This window comes from Hyperolius riggenbachi, chromosome 3 (assembly GCF_040937935.1).
Source record: "Hyperolius riggenbachi isolate aHypRig1 chromosome 3, aHypRig1.pri, whole genome shotgun sequence".
Lineage (NCBI taxonomy): Eukaryota > Metazoa > Chordata > Amphibia > Anura > Hyperoliidae > Hyperolius > Hyperolius riggenbachi.
Genome location: NC_090648.1, coordinates 461,862,904 through 461,879,472, shown reverse-complemented (window position 1 = coordinate 461,879,472; position 16,569 = coordinate 461,862,904). Strand labels below are relative to the sequence as shown.

The 16,569-nt window shown below is 44.0% G+C and overlaps 1 protein-coding gene across 1 annotated transcript in view; it reads right to left on the bottom strand.

Moving 5' to 3' along the window:
* Nucleotides 1-3,303: 3,303 nt before the first annotated feature.
* Nucleotides 3,304-16,569, bottom strand: part of HSPA9 (heat shock protein family A (Hsp70) member 9) — a 49,365-nt gene continuing 36,099 nt past the window's right edge. The window contains exons 13-17 of the mRNA XM_068277924.1: nucleotides 15,081-15,198; nucleotides 13,620-13,714; nucleotides 10,124-10,216; nucleotides 8,344-8,484; nucleotides 3,304-4,024 (exon numbers count right to left, since the gene is read on the bottom strand). Of these exons, the coding sequence (XP_068134025.1) occupies nucleotides 3,944-4,024; nucleotides 8,344-8,484; nucleotides 10,124-10,216; nucleotides 13,620-13,714; nucleotides 15,081-15,198 (528 nt within the window). The 3' untranslated portion in view covers nucleotides 3,304-3,943. The remainder of the gene's footprint in view (nucleotides 4,025-8,343; nucleotides 8,485-10,123; nucleotides 10,217-13,619; nucleotides 13,715-15,080; nucleotides 15,199-16,569) is intronic.

Below are 16,569 nucleotides of genomic sequence, written 5' to 3'. Positions count from 1 at the left end.
ATATTCTCATATTTTTTGTTTTCAGGTATATAGTGTTTCTTCCAACATTGCATCATTCTATAATCTGTGCAAATTACACAACACTCAGCATTCAAAATGATTCTTTCAGAGCAGTCTGTGAACTAATGACCTCTCCTCTGGCAGAGAAAAAGAAATTTATTCTCTAACGCCTCATCTACACGGGTAGATGAGGCAGCGATGCGGCTTATCAATCGAGCCGCTGATGCGGCTCGATTGATAAGATCCGACAGGACGGATCTCCCCACCGCCGATTCCCTGCTTGTTCCCCGCGAGGGGTCAATGGCAGGGAATCGAGCGGAAGATAAGCGGCACCGGCAGGGAATCAAATCCGGCGGGTACGCGGAAGAGGCGATCCGGCGGCTAATTGAGCAGTCGGATCGGAGCCTCATCTACGTGTGTAGATGAGGCTTAACAGTTGAGATAATAAAAGTCAGAAGACAGCCCTCTCCACGACTTTCTCGTAGAGCTTAATGGCTTTTTTTGCATAGAGATAACAACTGGAGTTTCTTAACTCTTCCTGTACTGGAAACAATTAGACTGATGTATCTGATCTTAATATTTTATTTCATAGCTGCACTACACATACAAATCATAATTTTTTCGCTTCAGTGTCTCTTTAAGGGCCCATTCACACTTGGGCGATTAGTGGGTGATTCCCGCTAATCACCGAAGCTCTAGCGCTTTTGTAACCCTATGGCAGTGATCTCACTGCCGTGATTGCTGCGGATTGCAGACGTTTTGCGATTAACAGCAAATGCAAAACGTGCTGCCAGCATTTTCCCACGATTCAGGCGCGATCACGATACAGTGCTTATAAAAGCGTTGATTGCGATTGCTCTGAGTTGCGAGTGTACAGTGGTTTTACAGAGCCAATTGCGGTAAAATCACCTGCATAAACCGGTAGCGTTAGGAGCTACCATTTTGCGCTTTATAAGTGTGAATGCGCCCTAACACTGCATTGCTCAGTACTGGAGTAGTCATTGCCTTCTCCTTTCTGTCCAGTGACTCCATGTTTCGTAGTAAAACAGAAACTTTTATAGTGAAGCACGTGTGGGGATCAACGCATAGCTCTGCCGTTCAAAATCATTTTGCTGCAAGTTTCATTGGCTCCTGACCCTGTCCATCAATGTAAGCCAATGGGATTGGCTCAGTGATCACATGGTCAGGAGCCAATGAAGTCTGCTCCTGCCTGCCTCACAGAGCTCTGCTGTCATAGACGGCAGGGCACGTAAACTGCGGCAGGGAGAGAGCTATGCGATTGGTGCTAGCATGCGGAAGGTGAAATCTACGTCCTATCAAAGCCGCCTGCAGGAGGTAGATTTCAACCAATGCGGTCCACAAGCACTAGGTCCACTACAACCCCCTTATGCTTAATTGTATTACAGAAAGGATCACCGATTAAGTTATGCTGGGTCTTTCATATAGTACTGTTAGCTTCAGGAGGCAGATATACTCCTGTGGTGACACCTTGCCTTACAGCCACAGACCTCTCACTTGTAGATCAGGCAGCAGGCAAGGCTTATGATGGATTAAAGGGAAGCATGATGGGGGAGGCACGACAGCAACAATCAAAGCTGAAGTGGTTCAGAGAAGAGGTGAGCTTCAAGAGACTCACAACATTTTCAGCCTTAGTTCTTCTATCCTATAAGTTCCTTTGCCTGTTCTAATGTGCTCTGGCTTACTGCAGCCTTTCCTAATTGCACAGTAGCGGTGTTATCTCTGTTATATGATCTAATCTTCTCTTCTGTGGGCTCTGTCGGCAGAGGCTGGAATGTGCTGCACTGCTTGTCATTGGCAGAAGCTATACACACCCCCTGCAGGCTCTGTATGACTCACACACTCTGCTTATGTGAGCCTATCACAAGCTGGTTAGTTTGTTTGTAAACACTGCCTAAAACTGGCAATTACAAGCCAGGATTGCAGCAGAAAGTGGCAGAAACAGCACAGAGGGGCGCAGGAGAACATAATGAATAGAATGGTATGCTTTTTGCTGCAAAAATTTTAGAGTACAGATTCTTTTTCAGGTACCTCCACTGCTCGTAACTTACCTATGTTGCCGCCTATAGCTCATGCGGTTCACTCGCACTCCACATCACGCACACTTCCACCTTCCAGGTTTGAAGGCAGAAGCGTGAGTGATGTGGACCACAAGTGATCCTCATCAGCTATAGATGGTGACATGGGTAAGTTAAACCGTCAGATTACAATTTACTGCAGGGAGACTTTAAAGGGTCATTAGCTCTGCTCTGTATCAGAGTGTAAAATGCAAAGTGTGGTTTGTAAACTGCAAATATTAGAGAATGATGCTGCAATGATGGAAAAAAAAAAAAAAGCGATATAGCTGAAAATAAAAATATAAGACTCAAATCTGTGCTACTAATGTTCTATTAATTATCTGTACTACACAAACAATTCATCACACTTTTTTGCTTCAGTGTCACTTTAAACAATGTAAATTTCCTGGCTGTCCCCCTGATGCTGTGTCTCTAATGCTGGGCATACACAGCTCGATTTTGCCACTCGATTCTCCTGATCGATTCCGCAGGTGATTCTCGTATCTTCCGCTTGTTCTCTTATCTTTTTGCATTGTCCTCAATGCGGAATTGAGCGTCGAAACGATCGGGCGGGAGATTGGATGTGTCGGAAATTATCTATCGAGCCATCTGAATGGCTCAGAATCGAGCCGTGTATTCCCAGCATAAGGCCTGGGACCCACTAGCAGTACATTACTAAGCGCTTGTGATTTGAAAATCTCTTGCTAAGGTAATACTATGGGTGTGATCCCACTTTAGCTATGCGATTTTATAAAAGCATCAGCGCTTAGAAAAGGCTGCTTGTGGGTTTGAGCCCGGATACTTTTAGCCATAGACCAGTGATCTGCAAACTTGGCTCTCCAGCTGTTAAGGAACTACAAGTCCCACAATTCATTTGCCTTTATAAATCATGACTGTGGCTGTCAGACTTCCACAATGCATTGTGGGACTTGCAGTTCCTTAACAGCTGGAGAGCGAACTTCACAGATCACTGCCATAGACCCTGAACAAGCATGCAGATCACATTTCTGACTGAAATCTGAATGGATTAGCTACAGGCTTGTTTCAGATGTAGTATTCGAACACTACCGATGCCTGAAAGATCAGCCAGGCAACTGGTATGGTTTAAAAGGAAATAATTACGTCAGCCTCCACATCCCTCTGACCTCGGGTTCCCTTTCAATCCTGGACATTGGGCATTTCAAAAAGGTTGTCGATATCAAACAAAAATAAAAAAAGGGGACACAGATAAAGCTCAGCCAGTAGTTTATTTGTACTGCAAATAAGCTTGACACATTTTCTTTTATTCTACATTGCCTCAAATATGAGGCATTAGAGTGAAATGGACAACATACATGACACAGTATAAAAGAATTGGTAGAATCTGGGGGGAAAAAAACATCAACAAAAAAAAAAAAACTTAAAGGTTTAGGCCTCGTTCACACTATCCACGTTGCTGTGCGCATTTCAACAATGCAGATGGTGTGTGAAACGCAACCTCAGAAGTGCACAGACCGCGCTGTCTCACTTTATGCAGTAAGCAGCAGTGTGTTGGGATATTGCACGCATTCTTTTTTTGTGTGCAAAATGCAGTGCTGTCCGATTCACTGTAGTGAAGCAGATCAGCAGCGTAACACACACTGAGTGCGTTGCGTTCTGAACGCATGGCCATCTGCATTTATTAATGGGAATGAGGGCTTACAGTCTGCAGTTCTTTGTTTGGTTTACGTAGCAAAACACTGCAGACACATTTAAATGAACACGGTACAGAAATTATATTAGAGTACTGCCAAAACACAGTAGACCATTTGACTTTATAGACCATTTCTGCTCAGGACATCCACGTAGCACCGCTCTCCCAAGCCTCGCTTCAGCACTGAATTACTACATTACTGTTTATCTTCTTTTTTATCATCTTTTGGCTCTTCCTTCTGCTCTCCACTACTGCTACCTTCCCTTTCTGATGCCATCTGAAAAAAAACAAACAAGGTTCCAGTTATAAAATTGGACATTCAGCAGAAGTGCTCACCTTATACTGCATTGCTCAGTTCTGGAGTCACACTCTACAATGAGATTACTTTTAGGCAATCATTTCACTCCCTCACCAACACCAAGGAGGCGCCAGGTTTATATGCATGGACAATACAGGTGTTCCACTAATTTTGCCTGAGGAAGCAGGTATACCCACAAAACTCATTACAGTGGATTTTTTGTTGTACTTTTTTGCTTATTGAATAAAGATCTACCTTGAAAGTAGACAGTGAGTGTTCGACTACCCGGAGGCAAGTCCACCACTACCTTCCTTTTATGCTGGGCATACACAATGAGATTTTTCAGTCAATTTACTGTCTGATCTTATTTTCAATCGATTTTCTTATCCATTTCCATTCACTTCTATGAGAAATCAATCAGAAAAACGATCAAAAATAAGATCGGACATGTCGGAAATTATCGAACCATCTATCTGCTGAAAAAGCTTATGGTGTACTCCCAGCATTAAACGTCTAAGTATTTTATTCTGATTTGGTGCCTCTGTTACAAATGTTATTAACACCAAGAAGGGTCTCCAACCCTTCCCAACATACTAACATTATCCCCTGAAGTCCTAGGGTTTATGTCACTCTGGGCCTTCGTTATCTTTTGGTGGAGGGGCTATTGCAATGTCACAGCAGTCCAGCAACTTGTAGTCATTTCTCATAGACCAGCGTCAGAGGCATAGTTACCACAGGAATGATGCTGCAGGAACTCTGAGGTTAGCATGGTGGTTTTTAACCTCCTTGGCGGTAATCCTGAGCTAGGGTCGGAGCAAAAACTGCAGCTAAGAGCGGTAATCCCGACCTCTGCTCGGGGTAGCCGCCGGGAGGTCTGTGCAGAGTATAGCGCACAGCGGGCGGTTTTACATACCTCCCGGGGGATCCCAACGTTGGCCGACCTTCTTCCTCTCCTCCGGGGCTCCGCTTCCTGCTGGTGAGATCGCCGGCTGTCGTCATGACGACAGCCGGCAATTTCACTTTAGAAGTTGCAGCGCCACCCGGAGGATGAAGGCATAACTGCAGCGCTGGAGCCAGGGAGGTGAGTGATTGCTGGGCTGCTGCAGATCTCCCTGACAGCATGATTTTCTTCCAGGTCTTAAGGTCTGAAAGGGTGCAAAAAAATTGCACCGCTTTTAGATCCTAAAATCCGGAAAGAATCATAGCGCCAAGGGGGTTAAAGAAAACCTGAAGCGAAAATAAGCTTATGAGATAATGAATTGTATGTGTAGTATAGCTAAGAAATAGTACATTAGTAGCAAAGAAAAAAAGTCTGATCATATTTTCCAGTACAGGAAGAGTTAAACAACTTCAGTTATATTTGCAAAAGAGCTTCCCTGAGCTCAGCTCCTGTTTTCAGAAGCCCTTAACCAGCCAAGAGACAGCTTGAGATAAGGTTTTACTGCAGAAAAGTTCAAAGGGTCATTGTCTTTGTTTTATAGTTTAAACAAGTGTGGTTTCCAAATGGCAAATACGACAAAATGATGCTAGGTTATATATTTTTCCCCCTATTAACTGAAACTAAACATAAGAGTCTCTGTTCTTTGCTACCAATATTCTATTTGTTATCTACACATACAAATTCATTATATCATAAGTTTTTTCACTTCAAGTTTGCTTTCAGCTAATGGCACAGAGATTTGTGGGAAGGGGAGTGGCCAGCTCAACAGTCATCCCTATGGGAGGAAGGAGTGACCAAGAAATGGAGGTGGCATTGAAATAGTACCATCCGGAGGTTGAACTTGTAACATCCAGGCAGTCCATTTGTAAGGCGGGGGTCACATGAAGAGCTCTGGGAGTGTGGAAGGGGTTTGGAGGTACATTTTTAAGTCTACTGGGTTGGGATGGGGGTAAATGGGAATAAAAATCAGCATTTGGGTTTTAAGAGCAAATTAAAAGGGCGATTGTCCTGTACTTTACTGCTGAACAATGAAAACTCTTTATCCTTGCTTCTGAATGAAGTTTCAAAAGACCATTGAACAAAGAAACCACGTGTGGTTAGTTTTATTCAGACACACAAGAACTTCTTTTGTATGCTCAAACAATGCAGCAACAGACCAGGGCAAAGCAAACCCATTACTACTCAGTTAAAGTGTAACTGTCGGGCATAAAATCAAAAATCAATTCTTTATTTTTATCTGGTAAACAAACAATAAGGATGCCAACCAAGTAATCCAAAAGTTAAAAAGTCCTGTCGAACTGTCCAAGCGGAAGATTTTGCTCGATCGCCGGTGGGTCTGGAGTGCGTCGATAGCGACGGTCGAATGTCCGACAACCGACGTTAGCAGCAATACATTACTTGTTCCGCCGGCGTGTGTCCCAGCTGGGCTCCGGCTGGCTTCACTTACTGCCTGTCGGGGGAAGTTTAAACAGTAGAGCGCCGACTACTGGGGGGGGGGGGGGGGGGTTTGAGAAGGTGGCAGCTACACAGATTGTGAATCGGTTTCATAGTGAAATCTATTCAAAATCTGTTTGCAGTGTAGGCAGCCAATAGATCCCTCTTTGATCAGATTAGATCACAGGGGGATCTATCTGCTGCTTGATCTGGTGGCAATCGACCAGTGCATGGCAGCATTTACTTTTCTTGTTGATAAGAGTCAGGTAAACTGGAGAATGGTTATTTGGTAGACACAAAATTTGGTACACAAAAAGGGCATGCTGGGTTGTCCTTTTTGCTTCTCTACTTACCCTCAGACTTAACTAATGCAGCACGATTGGCTGAAACCTTTTTCCCTCCTATATTCCCCTCCCACACCTCTGTTCCTCTCTGGTTGGCCAATATTTATCATGCTGAGACAATTCTATAGTGAAGGGCGGGCAAATCAGGCAGAGGAGAGTAAGGGAGGAAATGACATCAGGATTGGCTTCAAAATAGCCACAGTTAAAATGGGGAATGCTAAAAAAGGATTTCTCTTTTTACTGTAGAAAAAAAACTAAAATCAAAACATGGACAGCGCAATACATATGTTAAGTAGAGCAAGTATTAATCTACTTATGTGATTTTTTAAATCTGAGATAGTATGGCTGACAGCTCCTCTAATTCTCTCCTCGGGAGGGGGCAGCCTCTGGATCCTAATGAGGATTCCCACTTCCTCCTGCGCCCCCTGGAGCCAGCGATGGGACCTCTGGACTGCAGCTGACGATAATAATTACCTCTGAGATCCAGAGCAGGTGTGGTACCAGCTTCCCCCTCAGGCTCTGGTGGAAACAGCAGAGCCCGATCGGGTCCGCTCTACTGTGCAGGCGCGCTTGCACAGTGCAGAGGACTTGATCGGTCTCAGCTGTTTCTGCCGGAGCCTGAGGGGGAAGCTGGTACCGCACCTGCTTTGGATTGCAAAGGTAAATATCCCAGTGATCACGCATCCACAGAAGACTGTCAGCAGGGGGGAGCCAGTGCTGGATTGGGGCTACCGCAGAGGAGGGGAGCCTAATTTAGATCCAGAGGCGCCCCCCCCCCCCTCCCAAGTACCCCATAGGAGCAATATTTTTCTCTTACAGGTTTTCTTTAAGCCCAGAAACTATGGTAAAGATAAAAAAAACCAAAAAAAAAACCCAACAATTCTATAAAATCACTTCTCATAGCCAGGCAAAGCAAGAAAACATTTGCATACTATATAAAATGAACCTTCTCCTGAGGTTGTAAATGGTGTGGGCCATCTTTTCCATCTAGAAGTGCTTCCAACAGAAGCGTGCGTCTCCCACCACTGCAATGTATGTTGGGAGATGTAGTCTTTCAATGTAAAGGCTGAGAGATTTACTCACATTGAAGGACTACATCTCCTTTCACTGAATATAAGTGCACAACATTAATTGGTGAGGATTTACTAAAGCTGGCCATACACTGTACAATAGCCAGAAAATCCTTCACTATTGCTGCGCCTGCTTGTTTGCCCCGCCCCCTCCATGCAGAAGAAAATGGGCTGCTGCATGTCTGTACAATGATCTGTCACCAGAAATGAGTACAAATGAGTGATTTGGGTGATAATTATCCTGGATGTGCTAAACAACAGAGCACTGAAGTTATAACCTGAGATTATTCCGCTTAGTATGCATGTCCCTTTAAATAGCCAATCATGTTCTATAGAATGTAAAAAGGAATCTTGTATCAAAGTGGACCTGCTATGTGCCTTCAAATAACCAATCATTTTATATTGAATGTAAAAGGAAATGTGTGTTAACTGGTTTTGATAATTGAAGGGGGACACACACACACACACACAAATAATAAACACACTTTTTATATGGAGTTTTCTCATTACCTTTTTGTATGCCATTTCGAATAGCTTTAATGATGCCTGTTGTAAGGAGGAAGCGGCTTGTCTTATGCTGTCTCCCGTCTCTTGGTCCTTCCTCGCCAGAAGCTCTTTCATTTTGCTGATCTCCTCTTTCAGCTTGTTGCACTTGGAAGGGAAGGAGAACAGAGTCAAGGGAAATCATTTGAGGCCAACAGAGAGAAGAAGGATTACATGTTCTGCCGTTGGAAGGAAAAGTGCAACTGAAGAGAAGACTTGTATACAGAAAACAGCAGACCAAAGCAAAATACCTGATCGTGTTATTTCAAGTTTATGTAAAAGCTCTGGTTGAAACTGTCAGTTTGAGCTGCAGAACAACCCATAGGACCCCCATCAAAATTAGCATTGGGCCTAGTCCTGGAATCCAAACCCCCCCCTCTATATAGGTGGGAAAACACAAACATACAATGCACCCCCGACAAATCCCCCCCCAACACACACCCTCTTTAAATAGAGTAGCAGAGCAGTGTAATCTTGTTTCTCTCCTGTTCTTCGCAGCAGCTGCACGCTCTATGGTTCTGTACCTCCAGCTCCCAATCACATGACATGCATTTGGATGCCAGAGGTATGCACCATAGTGCGTGTGGCTGCTAGGAAGAACAGGCAAGTATTAAACTGCTCCACTGCACTACTCTGCAGAAGGGGAAGGAGCAGGGTCCCCACATGTGTTATAGTTCTACCACTTCAATAAATTTTAACCACTTGACGACCGCAGTGGTAACCCCCTCTAAAGACCAGGCTAATTTTTGCATTGCTGGGCTGTGCAGGCTTTTCAGCCTTCTGCACAGCTCAGGTGCCCAGCGATCGGACTCGCCTCCTTTTTTTGTCCCTAAGGGGAGATGCCGCCGGAGGGGTCCGATCGCTGCAGGCTTTATTTATTTATTTATTTATTTTCATATGCCTCAGCGAGGCTCTCTCTCTCCCCGTCCCCCTCCCTCCCCTTTCCTCCTCCTCCCGTGTACTGCTATTGAAAGAGGATGGCTATCCGCCCTGTTCTGCCTCTCATAGGCATCAGCCTATGAGAGGAGGGTGCTCCCCGGCCAATCAGAGGCCGGGGATCGCCGGTCGGTACAGCGCTGCGGCCCCCGGCAGCTCTGTACGCTTGTAAAGAAAGAGGATTTCTTTCCCTTTACGTTTAACAAGCAGCGATCGCGGCTAGCAGGCTATTCACGGAACGCCATTCCGTGAAGCGTCAGGGAACGATCACGCATGCGCACGGCCGTTCCCTGGGAAACTGCAGCCCCAGGACTTGACGCCAATTGGCGTTAGACGGTCCTAGGGCTGCCGCTGCGGCCACGCCCATCGGCTTGGGGCGGTCGTAAAGTAGTTAAATATTATTTTACCGGAAATCCGCAACTCGCCTCTGTATTGGAGCACAGCGTGACCAAGCGTCTCGTAGGACGCGAAACGGCCGTCGCAAGCCCCATCTGGTGCCTGGCACCCCCCCACCTCCATCTCACCACCACCTGAGAATCCACAATATGGATGTGCCGAATACAAGCCATCTATCTTGATGTCACTGCCAATAAACAGTTTGGACGGAAGGTGCCCGGAATTCCGCTTCTTTGTTCTTCTGGCTTATGCAAAGTACAAAAGTGCACAGAATGCAACAGAACTTCTTCCCCTTTGGTAAATGATAATTTTTCAATACTCGATGTTTCAGCTTACAGAACAGGCATGCAATGGCTGGCATAAACAGCCCAATGTGACATCCATAAATACAATATTTTTGTTACATAAAACCAACCTCATCTTCAGGCAGCTGGCTCTTAAATTCTTCCATCTTGGACTCTGTGTCATGAATAATTCCTTCTGCGTTGTTTACTGCTTCAACAAGTTCCTAAAAAAAAAAAAAAAAGTTATTAAAGCTTTTTGTAGACTTCAAAATTCAGCTCCTAACTCTCAAATTCGGTCCCTCTGTGACGGCAACTTTGAAATAACAGTAACTCTCTAAGGCCGCTTGCACACTACATGCAATTCGATTTTTTTATAGATCCGATGTTTTATTCTGAGTAAAAAAAAATTAATCGGAATCGCGCGTAGTGTCGGGCATAAAATCAGTTCTTTATTTTTATCTGGTAAAGAAGTAGTACGGATGCTAACCAGGTAATCCAAAAGTTAAAATCACTATTTCTTTTCTTGTTGATAAATGATCATTCCCCAGTTTGCGATCTGCTGTCCCCTCCGCCGTGCTAGCGACACGCACAGCGGAGGGGACAGCAGATCGCAGGGGGGTCCTGGGGGCACACCATAGGGCAACAGAGGCTGGTGATGTTGTGCACAACCAGCCTCTGTGCCCCACTAATATACCGTATATACTCGCATATAAGCCGACCCGCATATAAGCCGACCCCCCAACTTTTACCTGAAAAACCAGGGGAAAATGATTGACCCCCATATAAGCCGGGGGTAGGAAATGCTGGCCGCCTTATTCCCCTAGTGTGTCCCAGTATAGCTAGTAAAGTGCCCAGTATGGGTAGGTAGTGCCCCAGTATAGCTAGTATAGTGCTCAGTATAGCTAGTAAAGTGCTCCATTTTAGCTAGTATAGTGCTCAGTATAGCTAGTATAGTGCTCAGTATAGATAGTATAGTGCCCCAGTATAGCTAGTATAATGCTCAGTATAGCTAGTATAGTGCTCAGTATAGCTAGTATAGTGCTCAGTAGAGCTAGTATAGTGCTCAGTAGAGCTAGTATAGTGCTCAGTAGAGCTAGTATAGTGCTCAGTATAGCTAGTATAGTGCTCAGTAGAGCTAGTATAGTGCTCAGTAGAGCTAGTATAGTGCTCAGTAGAGCTAGTATAGTGCCCCAGTATAGCTAGTATAGTGCTCAGTATAGCTAGTATAGTGCTCAGTATAGCTAGTATAGTGCTCAGTATAGCTAGTAAAGTGCCCCAGTTTAGCTAGTATAGTGCTCAGTATAGCTAGTATAGTGCTCAGTAGAGCTAGTATAGTGCTCAGTAGAGCTAGTATAGTGCTCAGTAGAGCTAGTATAGTGCTCAGTATAGCTAGTATAGTGCTCAGTAGAGCTAGTATAGTGCTCAGTATAGCTAGTATAGTGCTCAGTATAGCTAGTAAAGTGCCCCAGTTTAGCTTGTATAGTGCTCAGTATAGGTAGTATAGTGCTCAGTATAGCTAGTATAGTGCTCAGTATAGATCGTATAGAGCTCAGTATAGATCGTATAGTGCCCCAGTTTAGCTAGTATAGTGCTCAGTATAGCTAGTATAATGCTCAGTATAGATAGTATAGTGCTCAGTATAGCTAGTAAAGTGCCCCAGTTTAGCTTGTATAGTGCTCAGTATAGGTAGTATAGTGCTCAGTATAGCTAGTATAGTGCTCAGTATAGATAGTATAGTGCCCCAGTTTAGCTAGTATAGTGCTCAGTATAGATAGTATAGTGCTCAGTATAGCTAGTATAGTGCTCAGTATAGCTAGTAAAGTGCCCCAGTTTAGCTTGTATAGTGCTCAGTATAGGTAGTATAGTGCTCAGTATAGCTAGTATAGTGCTCAGTATAGATAGTATAGTGCCCCAGTTTAGCTAGTATAGTGCTCAGTATAGATAGTATAGTGCTCAGTATAGCTAGTATAGTGCTCAGTATAGATAGTATAGTGCCCCAGTTTAGCTAGTATAGTGCTCAGTATAGATAGTATAGTGCTCAGTATAGCTAGTATAGTGCTCAGTATAGCTAGTAAAGTGCCCCAGTTTAGCTTGTATAGTGCTCAGTATAGGTAGTATAGTGCTCAGTATAGCTAGTATAGTGCTCAGTATAGATAGTATAGTGCCCCAGTTTAGCTAGTATAGTGCTCAGTATAGCTAGTATAGTGCTCAGTATAGCTAGTATAGTGCTCAGTATAGCTAGTATAGTGCTCAGTATAGCTAGTAAAGTGCCCCAGTTTAGCTTGTATAGTGCTCAGTATAGGTAGTATAGTGCTCAGTATAGCTAGTATAGTGCTCAGTATAGATAGTATAGTGCCCCAGTTTAGCTAGTATAGTGCTCAGTATAGATAGTATAGTGCTCAGTATAGCTAGTATAGTGCTCAGTATAGCTAGTAAAGTGCCCCAGTTTAGCTTGTATAGTGCTCAGTATAGGTAGTATAGTGCTCAGTATAGCTAGTATAGTGCTCAGTATAGATAGTATAGTGCCCCAGTTTAGCTAGTATAGTGCTCAGTATAGCTAGTATAGTGCTCAGTATAGCTAGTATAGTGCTCAGTATAGCTAGTAAAGTGCCCCAGTTTAGCTTGTATAGTGCTCAGTATAGGTAGTATAGTGCTCAGTATAGCTAGTATAGTGCTCAGTATAGATCGTATAGTGCCCCAGTTTAGCTAGTATAGTGCTCAGTATAGCTAGTATAGTGCTCAGTATAGATAGTATAGTGCTCAGTATAGATAGTATAGTGCTCAGTATAGCTAGTATAGTGCTCAGTATAGCTAGTATAGTGCCCCAGTTTAGCTTGTATAGTGCTCAGTATAGCGCTCAGTATAGCTAGTAAAGTGCCCAGTGTAGGTCCGCGGGTCCCCTCCCCCCCTCCGCTGGTCTGCGGGTCCCCCACTCCCCCCACCGCCGCTATTACCTGGCCGCATCTTCTATTCCCCTCTCCGTGCTTGTAAACATTCACAGCAGCGCGCCCGGCGCTGCTACTGTGACGAGCGGCGAGCCAGGAAAGAGCGGTTCCCATAGTAACAGGAAGCCGCGCTCTTTCCTGCCTCGTCACAGTAGCAGCGCCGGGCGCGCTGCTGTGAATGTTTACAAGCACGGAGAGGGGAATAGAAGATGCGGCCAGGTAATAGCAGCGGCGGCGGCCGTGGGGGGAGCGGGGGACCCGCGGACCAGCGGAGGGGGGGACCCGCGGACCAGCATGACTCGCATACAAGCCGACCCCCCAACTTTTGACCCCCTTTTTGGGGGGCAAAAATTCGGCTTGTATGCGAGTATATACGGTAATTAAATCCCACCTCGGATTCTCTTTAAAATGGAGAATGCTAAGGATTTTCTCTTTTTTTTTTTTTTTTTTTTTTTTTTACTGTGGAATAAAAAAAAATAAATCACTAAAATCAAAACGTGGACAGTGCAATACATATGTTATTTAAGTAGTTAAAGTATTTATCTACTTTTGCATGTGGTTTTTTTTTTCTGGGATAGTATGGCTGACAGCTCCTCTTTTAACCAGGACTATTCCCATAAGCATTTACTATGGTCAAAATTAAAAAACAACAACAACAAAAAAAAAAAAACAATGAACTTGCCTTTCTCCTCCTGTCCTCTTCTGCATACTTCTCTGCATTTCTGACCATGTTTTCAATGTCCACCTTGCTGAGGCCACCAGATGACTGAATGACAACTAAAGAAAAATATGCAAAGAATTATAGTTAATTGTCAACTTATACTCCACTTCCACACTTGTCAGCTTCTGTTACAGTTTCTAGATAGGACACCAAGAGCCCTTTTACACTGTTGCATTGCAAGTGGCTGCACAAGTGCATGGCACCTGTGTAGCCCTCTGTTGCAGGGCTGACCCCCTAGTGATTAACCATGCAGCTTACAGGATTACCATAATGGTTAGGAGGTGAGGCACTTTATTTGATCTGTACTTTTCCACACGAAATTGTGCTGTGGAGTGTTGCTTCTGTTGTGCATAGCACAGTTTTAGGGCTCTTGCACACTACATGTGATTTTGATTTGCAATTTTGACGCAATTTTTCATGCGATTCTGATTTTTAATCTGTACTGCATGCTGAGGTTTTGGGCCTCTTGCATATTACGTGCGATTCCAATTTTTTTTTATACAATCTGATTTTTGATTCCGATAAAAAATAAAAATCGGATTCGCATGTAGTGTGCAAGAGGCCTTAATGCGTTGTTTCCCTTCTTATTTTAAAAGCATCCAGCGAAAATTGGAATCACAAAAGCAATTCGGATTTGCAGTTTGCAGGGGGCCTTAGGTGTGATTTTATTGAAAGTGAATGATTTTAAAAAAGCGCTAATCGAAAAACGCTCAGAAAAGCGCTTCTAGTGTGAATGGACCCTTATTCCACTACACTGGCCAATATTTCCAAGGCCAGTTCACCGGTGCCAGACTCCTGCGGGTACACCACTCCTGCAGCACACTGGATCCATGTTTCGGGCGTTGCCGTTCCTCAGGTGCCCACCTGAGGAAGGACAACGCCCGAAACATGTCATGTGTATCTTGCACTTTTGTCTACTCCAATACATTTGTATGTTGAACCTTTGGTGTGCCGTCTCCATTCTTGAATTGTTTCTTGCCAGGATTTCTTTCTAGCTTTTTGACTTCTTGCATATTGCACAGAGGTGTTGCTGAAAATGGCTTAGCAATGCAAAAGAGTTGATTTGGGGAGATTTGGGTGCACAATGAGTAATTTCGGTGCCGTCAGAAGACGGAGCAAAAGTTACATTTTAAAACCATATAATTCGGCTTCCAGCTATAGCTGGACGCCAAATTATATAATTCCCCACTATCCACGTGGACCAAGAGGGGGAATACTAAGTAACATCACCAGAAACTTGTGCAGCAGCAGGATAAGCCATACCGGCTGTATCCTGCGCACAAGTCACCTGGCTGCGATTACATATGCACGCCCCCATCATGTTTTTACTCAGCATTAGTTTATTTACCTTCTCATCCATTCTTACATAACATATAAGCATAGAGCATGTCACAACAAGTATTTCCTGAAGTGTGAACTCACTCTGCTGTTCTCGTCCAGTTCCTTTGTCTTTTGCTGATACATGAACGATTCCATTGGCATCGATATCAAATGTTACTTCTATTTGGGGAACTCCTCGAGGGGCAGGTGGAATTCCAACCTAGAAAAAGGGAATATTCTTTATACCAGTGTTTCTCAACATTTTATTGGTATGTACCCCTTTTGAAACCCTGAACTCACCAAGTACCCCCTAGCATAGTAAACATTATTATCACAATTACCCCTTGACAAATATATATTGAATCGTAGTACATGATAATTGGTTCTAAACAATTTACAAACATTTACTATGGCTTTTAATTAGCTAAAATACTAATTTGGCTTTGTTTAAATAAGGTTTATAATTTTCTAAAACTCTAAATTTGTTGTTCTTGGTTATATATATCAAGCCTGAGTACCCCCTGGAACCATCAGAAGTACCCCCTGGGGTACGCGTACCACATGTTGAGAACTTAGGCTTTATACCATACACACTGGGTAGTAGGGTTGCAACCGTATGAAAATCCACGGTATGATAACCGTCAAAAAAAAAACAAAAACCACGGTATGACGGTATACGGTATTACACAATTCTCATTTCAATTAACCTGAGCCTGCATGATCTGTGGCTGGAGATGCAGGTTCTCTTTAAAAATGAACTTATCTGCCATAGTGGCAGTCAGGTCACAGGTGACATGGGGAGAGATCAGACACATTAGACTTTGATTATGGTAGGATTAGATTGTGAGCTCCTACGAGGACAGTCAGTGACATGACTATGTACTTTGTAAAGTGCTGCAGAAGATGTCAGTGCTATATAAATACATAATAATATGGTGGGCATTAGACTATGGTAGGATTAGATTGTGAGCTCCTATGAGGGCAATCAGTGACATAACTATAAAGGTTATAAAATCTTTACTGAAGCACTATACAATAAATACATCAAACTTAAAACAGTTTAGAGAGAGGAAAGTGAGAGAGAAGGAAGGGAAATACACAGCAGTCTGTGAGAGAAGGCAGGTAGGGACAGTAATGCTGGGTACACACGTTGCGATTTCCCGCTCGATCCCGAGCTCGATTATTTCCGACATGGTCGATCGGGTCTCGATTAATACAGCTGTCGATTTACTCATGTTAAGTATGCAAAACCAACAGCTGTATCAATCGAAACCCGATCGAACATGTCGGAAACAATCGATCGACCAGGATCGGTCCCGTCGATCGAGCGGGAAATCGCAACGTGTGTACCCAGCATAAGAGACAGCAGAGAGAGATGCAAGAAAGTGGAAGAGTGTCTGGAAATAGAGGAGGTAGAGGAAAAGGAGAGTGTGGGGGGAGTAAGGCCGATAGAGGAATGTAGGAGGGACAGATGCTGTGGGAGTCAGAGGAGAATGAATGAGTGAAAGAGAGGTCTCACCATAGGTGGTTTAGTTCAGCAGGGCAGGGGTTAAAGCACTGGGAAGGGGGATACAAGAAGGAGGGAGGGTGA